Source organism: Pleurodeles waltl, chromosome 4_2, assembly GCF_031143425.1.
Source record: "Pleurodeles waltl isolate 20211129_DDA chromosome 4_2, aPleWal1.hap1.20221129, whole genome shotgun sequence".
Classification (NCBI taxonomy): Eukaryota; Metazoa; Chordata; class Amphibia; order Caudata; family Salamandridae; genus Pleurodeles; species Pleurodeles waltl.
The window spans coordinates 364,910,401-364,923,306 of NC_090443.1; the positions used below are offsets into that span (position 1 = coordinate 364,910,401).

At 44.3% G+C, this 12,906-nt stretch overlaps 1 protein-coding gene across 1 annotated transcript in view; it reads left to right on the top strand.

Annotated features, from left to right (window-relative positions):
• Positions 1–12,906, top strand: part of LOC138292721 (guanylyl cyclase C-like) — a 453,160-nt gene that overhangs the window by 327,539 nt on the left and 112,715 nt on the right. The window contains exons 17-18 of the mRNA XM_069231453.1: positions 6,380–6,512; positions 8,766–8,903. Of these exons, the coding sequence (XP_069087554.1) occupies positions 6,380–6,512; positions 8,766–8,903 (271 nt within the window). The remainder of the gene's footprint in view (positions 1–6,379; positions 6,513–8,765; positions 8,904–12,906) is intronic.

Genomic DNA, 12,906 nt, shown 5'->3' on the forward strand with positions numbered 1-12,906 from the left:
GTGTGTGTGTATGTGTGTGTTTTGTTTGGAGGGGGCAGCCCCTTGGGCAAGGGTCTCTCCCCATGGGGGCACATTACTGTTGGCCATAATTGCCCCCTTGGGGGCAGACTGGCCTATTTTGGAAGGCCTGTCTGCCCCAAAGGGGGGCAGAAAGCCCACCAGAGGCCAGGGAAGACTTTTTTTCAAAATAAGAGGTTGGGGGTATGGCCATACTCCCACCCCAAATAAATGGGGCCAAAGTTGTTTTGCCCACCAGTGGTCAGACTGGGCAATTACCCCCGATCCACACCCCGGGGGGACAGAAAGTCTACTAGATGCCAGGGAATAAGAAAATGGTATGGGCCTGGTTATGCCCCCACCCGAACTGAAGGGGCTAACAGTCTTTCAGCACTCCCCGCACACTAAAACATTTTATCCCATGGCAAGCAAGAGGTCATTTGATTAATTTTGGTTTTTGTTTTACATTTGGACCATGAGAGCTTGGTAACTCTCAAAATAGTCCCACCTGGAATGGTGAGGGCTGCACTTTTTTTTACTTTGGGACGCTGCCATGTAGAAAAATCCACAAGACCTAGACACATCTGAAAACTAAACATCTAGTTGATTCCAGGGTGGTATGCTTCACATGCACCCCGCACCATTTCTTTACCCACAATGCCCTGCAAACCTGCAACTTTGCTGGAAAGCACATATTTTCCCCACATTTTTGTGATGAAACCTTCTGGAATCTGCAGTAATCCACAAAATTCCTACCACCCAGCATTGTCTCATGTATACAGATAAAAGTTCTGCTGCACTTGTCAGCCTAAAATGTTTTTTTTTTCAAACTGCCCTTTTGGACCCACTTTGGTTCCCCCTCAATTTCAACGTGTTTTGGCTCTTCCCTGTCACAAACACATGGCCCACCTACACAAGTGAGGTATCATTTTTACCGGGAGACTGAGGGAAACGTTGGGTGGTAGGAAATTTGTCCCGGTGCAGTGATCCCACACAGAAATGTGGGAAAAATTTGACTTTTTAGCTAAATTTGCGGTTTGCTGAGGATTCTGGGTAAGAAAATATTGGGGGATCCACGCAAGTCACACCTCCCTTGACTCCCTCGGGTGTCTAGTTTTCAGAAATGTCGGGGTTTGGTAGGATTCCCAGGATGGCTGCTGAGCCCAGGACCAAGAACGCAGGTGCCCCACCCCCCCACAAAAACAGGTAGTTTTCTATTTGATAATTTTGATATGTCCACGTTGTGTTTTGGGGCATTTCCTGTCGCGGGCACTAGGCCTACCCACACAAGTGAGGTATCATTTTTATCAGGAGACTTGGGGGAACGCTGGGTGGAAGGAAATTTGTGGCTCTTCTCAGATTCCAGACTTTCTGTCACCGTAATGTGAGGAAAAAGTGTTTTTTTTAGCCACATTTTGAGGTTTGCAAAGGATTCTGGGTAACTGACAAGTCACCCCATCTTGGATTCCCCAAGGTCTCTAGTTTTAAAAAATGCACAGGTTTGGTAGGTTTCCCCATGTGGAGGCTGAGCTAGAGGCCAAAATCCACAGGTAGGCCCTTTGCAAAAAACACCTCTGTTTTCTTTGAGAAAATGTGATGTGTCCACTTTGTGTTTTAGGGCACTTCCTGTCGCGGGCACTAGGCCTACCCACACAAGTGACGTACCATTTTTATCAGGAGGCTTGGGGGAACGCTGGGTGGAAGGAAATTTGTGGCTCCTCTCAGATTCCAGAACTTTCTGTCACCAAAATGTGAGGAAAAAGTGTTTTTTTAGCCACATTTTGAGGTTGGCAAAGGATTCTGGGTAACAGAACCTGGTGAGAGCCCGACAAGTCACCCCATCTTGCATTCCCCTAGGTCTCTAGTTTTCAAAAATGCACAGGTGTGGTAGGTTTCCCTAGGTGGCGGCTGAACTAGAAGCCAAAATCCACAGGTAGGCACTTTACAAAAAAACACCTCTTTTTTCTTTGAGAAAATGTGATGTGTCCACTTTGTGTTTTGGGGCATTTCCTGTCGCGGGCACTAGGCCTACCCACACAAGTGAGGTACCATTTTTATCGGGAGACTTGGGGGAACGCTGGGTGGAAGGAGATTTGTGGCTCCTCTCAGATTCCAGAACTTTCTGTCACCGAAATGTGAGGAAAAAGTGTTTTTTTAGCCACATTTTGAGGTTTGCAAAGGATTCTGGGTAACAGAGCCTGGTGAGAGCCCGACAAGTCACCCCATCTTGGATTCCCCTAGGTCTTTAGTTTTACAAAATGCACAGGTTTGGTAGGTTTCCCTAGGTGGCGGCTGAGCTAGAGGCCAAAATCCACAGGTAGGCACTTTACAAAAAACACCTCTGTTTTCTTTGAGAAAATGTGATGTGTCCACTTTGTATTTTGGGGCATTTCCTGTCGGGGCGCACTAGGCCTACCCACACAAGTGAGGTACCATTTTTATCGGGAGACTTGGGGGAACACCGGGTGGAAGGACATTTGTGGTTCCTCTCAGATTCCAGAACCTTCTGTCACCGAAATGTGAGGAAAAAGTATTTTGTTTGCCACATTTTGAGGTTTGCAAAGGATTTTGGGTAACAGAACCTGGTGAGAGCCTGACAAGTCACCCCATCTTGGATTCCCCTAGGTCTCTAGTTTTCAAAAATGCTCAGGTTTGGTAGGTTTCCCTAGGTGGCGGCTGAGCTAGAGGCCAATATCCACAGGTAGGCACTTTGCAAACAACACCTCTGTTTTCTTTGAGAAAATGTGATGTGTCCACTTTGTGTTTGGGCATTTCCTGACGCGGGTACTAGACCTACCCACACAAGTGAGGTACCATTTTTATCGAGAGACTTGGGGGAATGCTGGGTGGAAGGAAATTTGTGGCTCCTCTCAGATTCCAGAACTTTCTGTCACCGAAATGTGAGGAAAAAAGTATTTTTTTAGCCACATTTTGAGGTTTGCAAAGGACTCTGGGTAACAGAACCTGGTGAGAGCCCCACAAGTCACCCCGTCCTGGATTCCCCTAGGTTTCTAGTTTTCAAAAATGCACAGGTTTGGTAGTTTTCTCTAGGTGCCGGCTGAGCTAGAGGCCAAAATCCACAGGTAGGCACTTTGCAAAAAACACCTCTGTTTTCTGTATAAAAATGTGATGTGTCCACGTTGTGTTTTGGAGCATTTCCTGTCGCGGGCACTATGCCTACCCACACAAGTGAGGTACCATTTTTATCGGGAGACTTGGGGGAACGCTGGGTGGAAGGAAATTTGTGGCTCGTCTCAGATTCCACAACTTTTTGTCACCAAAATGTGAGGGAAAAGTGTTTTTAGCCACATTTTGAGGTTTGCAAAGGATTCTGGGTAACAGAACCTGGTGAGAGCCCGACAAGTCACCCCATCTTGGATTCCCCTAGGTCTCTAGTTTTTAAAAATGCACAGGTTTGGTAGGTTTCCCTAGGTGGTGGCTGAGCTAGAGGCCAAAATCCACAGGTAGGCACTTTGCAAAAAACACCTCTGTTTTCTTTGAGAAAATGTGATGTGTCCACTTTGTGTTTTGGGGCATTTCCTGTCGCGGTCACTAGGCCTACCCACACAAGTGAGATACCATTTTTATCGGGAGACTTGGGGGAATGCTGAGTGGAAGGAAATTTGTGGTTCCTCTCAGATTCCAGAACTTTCTGTCACCGAAATGTGAGGAAAAAGTATTTTTTTAGCCACATTTTGAGGTTTGCAAAGGACTCTGGGTAACAGAACCTGGTGAGAGCCCCACAAGTCACCCCGTCCTGGATTCCCCTAGGTTTCTAGTTTTAAAAAATGCACAGGTTTGGTAGGTTTCTCTAGGTGCCGGCTGAGCTAGAGGCCAAAATCCACAGGTAGGCACTTTGCAAAAAACACCTCTGTTTTCTGTATAAAAATGTGATGTGTCCACGTTGTGTTTTGGAGCATTTCCTGTCGCGTGCACTATGCCTACCCACACAAGTGAGGTACCATTTTTATCGGTAGACTTGGGGGAACGCTGGGTGGAAGGAAATTTGTGGCTCCTCTCAGATTCCAGAACTCTCTGTCACCGAAATGTGAGGAAAAAGTGTTTTTTTAGTCCAATTTTGAGGTTTGCAAAGGATTCTGGGTAAGAGAACCTGGTGAGAGCCCCACAAGTCACCCCGTCCTGGATTCCCCTAGGTCTTTAGTTTTAAAAAATGCACAGGTTTGGTAGGTTTCCCTAGGTGACGGCTGAGCTAGAGGCCAAAATCCACAGGTTGGCACTTTGCAAAAAACACCTATGTTTTCTGTGGAAAAATGTGATGTGTCCACGTTGTGTGTTTGGGACATTTCCTGTCGCGGGCACTAGGCCTACCCACACAGGTGAGGTACCATTTTTATCGTGAGACTTGGGGGAACATAGAATAGCAAAACAAGTGTTATTGCCCCTTGTCTTTCTCTACATTTTTTCCTTCCAAATGTAAGGCAGAGTGTAAAAAAGACGTCTATTTGAGAAATGATCTGTGATTCACATGCTAGTATGGGCAACACAGAATTCAGAGATGTGCAAATAACCACTGGTCCTCAATACCTTATCTTGTGCCCATTTTGGAAATACAAAGGTTTTCTTGATACCTCTTTTTGGCTCTTTATATTTCAGCAAATGAATTGCTGTATACCCGGTATAGAATGAAAACCAACTGCAAGGTGCAGCTCATTTATTGGCTCTGGGTGCCTAGGGTTCTTGATGAACCTACAAGCCCTATATATCCCCGCAACCAGAAGAGTCCAGCGGACGTAACAGTGTATTGCATTAAAAAATCTGACATTGGAAGAAAAAGTTACAGGGTAAAACGTAGAGAAAAATGCCTGTTTTTTTTCACCTCAATTTCAAATTTTTTTTTATTTCAGTTGTTATTTTCTGCAGGAAACCCTTGTAGGATCTACACAAATTACCCATTGCTGAATTTAGAATTTTGTCTACTTTTCCGAAATGTTTAGGTTTCTCAGATCGAGCATTGGTTTCACACCCATTCCTGTCACTGACTGGAAGGAGGTTGAAAGCACAAAAAAATCGTAAAAATGGGGTATGTCCCAGTAAAATGCCAAAATTTTGTTGGAAAATTGGGCTTTCTGATTCACGTCTGCCTGTTCCTGAAAGCTGGGAACCTGGTGATGTTAGCACCGTAAACCCTTTGTTGATGCCATTTTCAGTGACAAAACCACAAGCCCTCTTCTGCTGCCCTTTTTCCCATTTTTTTTTTTTAAACGAAATTTTCACTGTATTTTGGCTAATTTCTTGGCCTCCTTCAGGGGAACCCACAAAGTCTGGGTACCTCTAGAATCCCTAGGATGTTGGCAAAAACAGGAAGCAAATTTGGCATGGGAAGCTTATGTGGACAAAACTTTATGAGGGCCTAAGCGAGCATTATTCCAAATAGGCAAAAAAAGGCCTGGCACAGGAGGGGGAAAAGGCCTGGCAGCGAAGGGGTTAAACCCTCACCCCCACCCCTTTAAAAATAAACTACCCCCCTCCATCCTAAATAAAAAATATATACAACCCCCCCCACTCCCGCCCCCCCAAAAAAATATACCAACCCCGGCCCTAAGCCCTCAAAAAAATACCCAAATCCCCCACGCCGACCCTTAAAAAAAAAATGTCCGCCCCAGGCCCCCAACCACCTCAATCCCTTAATCCACCCCCTGCCCCAGCCCCACTTACTTCACTGCATCACTCCCGCCTCTAGCCCAACCCCTACCCTAATTCCTTACAAAAATTACCCAAACTCCTCACCAATTTTTTTTTTAAATAGCTCGCACCAGCCACCGACTCACCCCAATTCCTTAATCCATTCCCCACCCTTGCCCCAGCCCCACTTACCTCACCACATGCTCTCCCAAACAAAGCACAGCTGTTTCTGTGCCTTAACCATGCATATGCGTAGTTCAGCACATGTGTGGTTAAGGCAAAGAAACAGCCACATGTTGTTTAGGCAAGCATGGTTATGCTTGCGTGGGAAACGTCTGCTTTGCTTACAACACGTGGTTGAGGATGTTTCCCCTTAGAGACAAGTTTTTGTAAAGCTATTGCAGATTTCTATATATTTTCGAAGACTATGAGGCCCTGAATCAATAAATAAGCGAAGAGCTATTCTTATGCATAATTCTCAATCACAAAACGATTCCTGACTACGCAGATACATTTTATATGATAGTGTTATTTATTAATAAGATGGACCCTTTTTTTGGTCTTGTTAAACAGAGATTTTCTGTGAGCCTACACATTTACTCTGTGTATGTTTTCAGTGCATAACATGTTATGTTTTTTTTGTGGATTGAAATGTCCTTATCACTTTTATGTACTAGATGGTGAGATGTGACACATGCTTAAACTAATATAGTGTCACAACTCTCTCTCCTCCACACAGGGGATGTCCTACCTCCACTCCAGTAAAACCGAGGTCCATGGACGTCTTAAATCCACAAACTGTGTGGTGGATAGCCGCATGGTGGTGAAGATCACAGATTTTGGTTGTAACACGATTCTGCCCGGTAGAAGAGGTACATCAAGACATAGCTGGCAGTTTGTTTACATTTTAGTTGCAACGAACCTCTTTCAGGGGAAGGAGTTCAGAGGTACACTGGAGGATAGGTGTAAGTACCTCTACTTGGTCAGAGATTCTCAACTACTCGGAACAAGTCAATAACATGAAACAACATTGAATAAGTAAATGATGACCTCCTCCTATCCTGATTGTTGATGTAAGCTCAAGTATGCTAAGACACAGTGAAGAAAGGCCATTCCGAAAAAGTGTAACTTTCCTCCTCTGAGAGGCTTGTGAGTTTAAATATGATGATCTTTCTTATGTTGGTTGTGACCCTTTTGGATTACTTTTTAATTTGTGAACCTGTAGTAAAGTGCAATCCATTTCAGAGAAATAGCAAAGGTCGATCTGTTTCCGGTTTCAGTAACATTTATTTCATTTCATTAGGCTGTCACAACAATAGCACAGGATCAGAAAAACTGAAAATAGAGTCAATCCAGTTTACTTTATTGTGAAGGCATAGCCTTTACAAGTTACTATCACAAGTCATCATTACATTAAGCAATAAAAATGTCTGAAGTCAATAAAACCCAGATCCTCTTTACAATGTATACTAAATGTATTAGTCACCTTTCAATTATCATTTATATTCATGCCAAATTAATGCTTAAGGCATGTATCCAGTAGTCCTCTTGTTATTTTGATTGATTATTGAAATATATTTCCCTTGTCTCCAAGCAGTTTAAATGTATTCAGTTCCATTTTGACTTAATAATATATAATAGGGGGCATATAAAAATGAAACAAGAGGACTTGCACAGGCACAATCAAAAGACGACCTGAAAAGGCCTTTCCACTGATGTTTGATATACACTAACAATGAGGACCTTGTTCTTCATTTTTGTTACAGCACTATTACATCTTCAGAGTAGGTATAGAGTTGTGTAATTTTTGTACCACAACTACATTCAATCTACTGAAGGAAAATTTAATTATAACTAGTGGCATATGATCTGCCATGGCTTTCAACAGAAGTTTGATGCGTGTTCAAGGTGGCTTGCAAGACCGGTTATCTTTTTCTCTCTCTCTACTCTTATAAAATACATATAATTGCTGCTCCTCCTATCCATATTAATTCCTCTGACAAAACTGGGGCTAGTATATTGAACTATACAAATAAATAAATATAAATAAATACATGATTACAGTAACAAATGCATAATTTCCGCATTTACAATACTGTCCTTAGATTAAAAAAGCCCTAGCTAGAAATCATTTAGCATGGTGCCATTAATAGGGATGCAGGAGGAATGTGGGGGAACAATTTCAATCCTTTAGTACATCCTTGCCACCAGTGGGATTAAACTAATGACTATTGGTCTTTTAAAACGTAAGGGTGACTGTATTATGTTGGTATCTTTTGCACTGGACGTATGCTTATTCTTAGTGACCATTAACATGATGCAGCTTTGAGTGTTTAATTAAAACTGTTTCATAAACAAAATCTACCATAACCACCTTTGGATGTAACAGTGGTTTTATATAATTTCCTGTTATGCCCCTGGGGTCAAATGACTTGCAATGTCACATTTGCTGCCTCTATAATTTTGTTCAAATTACATAATTGAAAGAAGGACTTAACATGAACAACCTGAGGTGATTGAGCTTCCCCATAAAAACAGCTTGTCTAGGAGATTGTTATGTTGAGTGATCTTCATCCCCTGAGATACTACCTGGAAATACATTTCTTCAGTGGTCTCTTACCATGGATATCTTGTCCTAGACATCCTAATAATGGGTGATACCATCCACTGAGAGCTGTCCAGAAGATCAGCATGATGTGTGATATTTAGGTGATACTTCTATTGCCCAGGAGATCCATATGGTGGGTAACCCGAGGCAAATAAGGATTTAGTTGGGTAGTCTTTGTCGGGTAGATTGTCATGTTAGTTCTTCTTCCAGTTATACTTTGGTCTGGAGATCCTTATGTTGGGTCATCTCTATCATTTGACAGATTTGACTTATGGCCACTGAGAAATTGTCCAGGACATCTATATGTTGGGTGTGCTCCATCCAAAGAGGGATGGTGGGATCAGTTTGTTGGGTGATGTTGATCAGTTGAGAGACTGGTAACGTAGTCCATATAGTGGATGATATTTGTTCATTGAACGCTTATTTGAAAATTCCATTTGCTGAGTAATTCAGAGGTAGGTATGACTGCTTCCCTCTAAGTTGAAAAACTTTCCCTCTCTTTTTTCTCTCTCCACAGACTTGTGGGTGGCTCCTGAGCACCTTCGTCAAGAAGGAGTGTCTCAGAAAGGTGACGTCTACAGCTATGGAATTATTGCTCAGGAGATCATCCAGAGGAAGGAAACTTTCTACACTGAATGCTGTCGAGATCCAAAAGGTAACCACAATCAGCAACTTTCAGTCAGTGCCCAATTATGTGGATACCTTTTCTGGTCACGCTCAAAGGAGCCTGAATGGTTTAAAGAAATAAATGCATGTTAATTGCCTCTTTTGAAATGAACTAAGTAGCATTTGCCACTGTCCACAATGCAGCTCTTGACACAATAAAGCATGTCTGTGTAGTCACCCTACAACACCACATCCAAAGAAAAGCAAGAGCATCAGATTGCTGACAGGGGCTGCAGCGTGAGTGGGCTAAACTTGCTTGTAGTGCTGGAAATCCTTGTGCCCTTCCTGTTAATAATGTTAAATTCACACATTTTCTCCCATTACCAGCACTACAAGTGTGGCAATAATACTCACTCACAATTCACTGCCACTGACCAAAATGCAAATCAGGCTAGACAAGTCTGTAAACAGACCTGACTCTGAAGTGTGCCACAGTTTTTGCTACAGTTCTTAACAAAGTCTGATTATAATTCTGATCTTTGGGGATCAGGATTTTTTTTGCTGTTTTCCATTTTCAAAATATGATTGCCTTGGGTTCTGTTTCAAAAGTATAAAATGATAGGTCAATGGTCACTGTTGTGGCCAGTGGTTGATTTGTAAAAGAATGAGTACAGTGCTAAAAACTAATCACTAACCCGCGGCCTTTACTGTTAAATATCGTTGGGCCAAAATATTGCGAAATTAATTGCTACCCGTCTACTTCACTCCTGCTGGATATTGTTCCTCCTGGTCAATCCGACTTTGTACCAGGCCCCTTAATAGCGCACAATTTACGTACCTTGCTCACACTCTTGCATACGATTGACCCACAACTCTTTTCAGCGGCTGCCCTGCTTGATGCAACCAAGGCAGTGACTCCTTAGATTTGACCTTATCTATTCTAGATTCTGGCCATTATTCAGGTCAGTACCCACTTACAATTAATAAAATTACCTTACACTCAACCCACAGCCTGTTTGTGCGTTAATGGTGTGATAACTCCTTCCTTTCATATCTCCAGGGGAAACAGACAGTGCTGTCTACTGTCACCCATACTATTTGCCATTGCGATTGAGCCTCTGGCTGCCTGACTAAGGCAACACCACTCAAACGGATGACTTGACTTCACCACCAGAAGAATTCAGTTTTTTATGTATGCAGATGATGTTACTTTATATATTTAAGACTCAAACATTAATATTTCTCAAATAAACTGGGAACTCATCTACTTTAGTGGACATGCTGGGACATCCATCATCAGGTCCAAATCCATTGTATTACAGCTCACTTCAATCAATCAATCAGTAATTTGTTAAGCGCGCTACTCACCCGGAAGGGTCGCAAGGCGCTGGGGGGGGGTGTTACTGCTCGAAGAGTCAGGTCTTGAGGCGCTTCCTGAAGGTCAGGAGGTCCTGGGTCAGATGTCAGTTGATGGGGAGGGAGTTCCAGGTTTTGGCAGCAAGGTGGGCGAAGGATCTGCCGCCAGTTGTGGTCCGGTGGATGCGGGGGACGGTTGCGAGGGCGAGGCTGGTGAAGCAGAGCTGGTGTGTCAGGATGTGGAAGTTGAGACGCTCATTGAGGTAGGCAGGTCCGGTGTCGTGGAGAGCTTTGTGAGCGTGGATCAGAAGTTTGAAGACGATCCTTTTGTTGACAGGGAGCCAGTCGAGGTCTCTGAGGTGGGCTGAGATGTGTTCGTGGCAAGGGAGGTTGAGGATGAGTCGTGTTGAAGCGTTCTGGATGCGCTGGAGTTTCTTCTGGAGCTTGGCCGTTGTTCCCGCGTAGAGGGTGTTGCCGTAGTCCAGTCTGCTGCTGACAAGGGTGTGGGTGACCGTTCTTCTGGTTTCCACAGGGATTCATCTGAAGGTCTTGCGGAGCATGTGAAGGGTGTTAAAGTATGAGGATGAGATGGCGTTGACTTGTTGGGTCGTAGAGAGCGATGAGTCCAGTATGAAGCCGAGATTGCGTGCTTGGGTGGTGGGCGTTGGGGCAGACCCCAGAGTGGCAGGCCACCAGGAGTCGTCCCATGCTGATCTGTTGGAGCCGAACATGATGATCTCGGTCACCTCCGAGTTCAGCTTGAGGCGGCTTGCTTCCATCCAGTTGGTGATGGCGTGAAGTCCGGTGTCGAGTTTGGTCTTAGCGGTTGCGGGATCCTTCGTGAGAGAGAGGATGAGATGAGTGTCGTCTGCGTAGGAGACGATGTTGAGGCCGTGGGATCGGACGATGTTGGCGAGCGGTGCCATGTAGACATTGAAGAGGGTGGGGCTGAGTGAGGATCTCTGGGGGACTCCGCAGATGGTCTTGGTGGCTTTAGACAGGAACGGGGGGAGGCGGACTCTCTGGGTTCTTCCAGAGAGGAAGGATGTGAGCCAATCCAGGGCTCTGTGGCAGATTCCAGCGTTGTGGAGGCGTGTACGAAGGGTGTGGTGACAGACGGTGTCGAAGGCTGCGGAAAGGTCAAGGAGGATGAGGGCAACGGTTTCACCTTTGTCGAGCCTGCTCCTGATGTCGTCAGTGCAAGCGATAAGGATGGTCTCATCTACTTTGGTGGACATGCTGGGATATCCATCATCAGGTCCAAATCCATTGTATTGCAGCTCACTTTCAGAAATACAACCCTTTGACTTTGAGTGCCTCCTGCAGTGAGTGACAGAACCAGTCTGATACTTTGGCATTTGGCATAGCTGTGGCCTACATGAACTCTGAAGGACGAACTTTGGCAGACTAATGACATGGAAGAACATGTGGTGGTCTGGACAAGAGTGCTTTTGTTCATCACAGGGAGAATTGCTATAATTAAAAAGGTAGTGCTCCCAAAACGTATTAATTTGTTCTTCAAAATTCCAATCCCTTTCACATCTCAGTTCAGAAAACGCCTCAGGTCCAATTTGCTCACCATGACGTTGGCCAGAAAACACCTGCATGTGGCTTGGGAAATGCTGACTATCCGCTTTGAGCAGGGTAGTGTGTGCCCCCGACATGGATCTTTACTTTTACTGTGCACAGGCACACTTCACGCACTTTTAGATGCATCCCTCATTATTTCAGACTCACATGGCTCCTGAATACGACAAGGTAGCACCCTGCCCCTTGAGAGCTGCTCTATATTTGCCTGCCAAAGGACCTCAGGCACAGATTGACACCATGGCTTGCTCAACTTGTGCGTGGGATAGGCTAAGACTGCGCACAGGACTAGACTGTATGTACACCCCAAACATAGCATTGGCGTTGGACCTATGATCTCAGCTATTAATGACACTGCTGCCCGACAGCGCCTACAGTGACTTCAACTCCACACCTTTGGTGACTTCTACTTGGAGGTAAACTTCATTACCTCTCAGCACATTCTAGATGAACCAGCCCACGCACCTCTTGATATGCTTGCTTACCATCAAACCTTCCCTGAAGTTTCTTGATATTTCAGCCTCTAGATGTTCAATGAAAATGACTGGGAGCAACTGTTATTATCAGTGTTTTGATAGTGGCCACATCAGGCAAGATTACATTATTTGCATCAGGCAGGGTTGCCAGCACTAATGTAAAGAAAGGCTTTGTCAGTTTGAAATGCCTCTGTGTGGGTAATATATGCCAGCACAGCCTTCAGAGCTGCAGGGCCCGTGGTATGAAAGTAATACTATTAGTAATAAGTCACCCCACATAATTTATCCCTCAAAAATCAGCTTTACACATATTTTGGAAATTCTTCATTTTTCCTTGAACAGCTTATGAGCTCTGCACATTTACACATTTTCGCCTTGAATAATTAGTTTGGCATACAAATAATAATTCAACCAAGCAAATGGTTCCCATTTAGTATGCTGGTATGCACACAGGAGTGCTACTTACAGGTTGCTGGATAGCTACCAATAGCTTGCGGACTGCTCATTGGAGAAGCCTACACTAGAGGCAATGATTGCCAACTCATCACCTCATAAACATATTACTTGTCTCTACTCCAAGATGCAGGAAAAGGATTTTGCTTTGGATGCTTGATCTGCATGGAGTGCTGACAT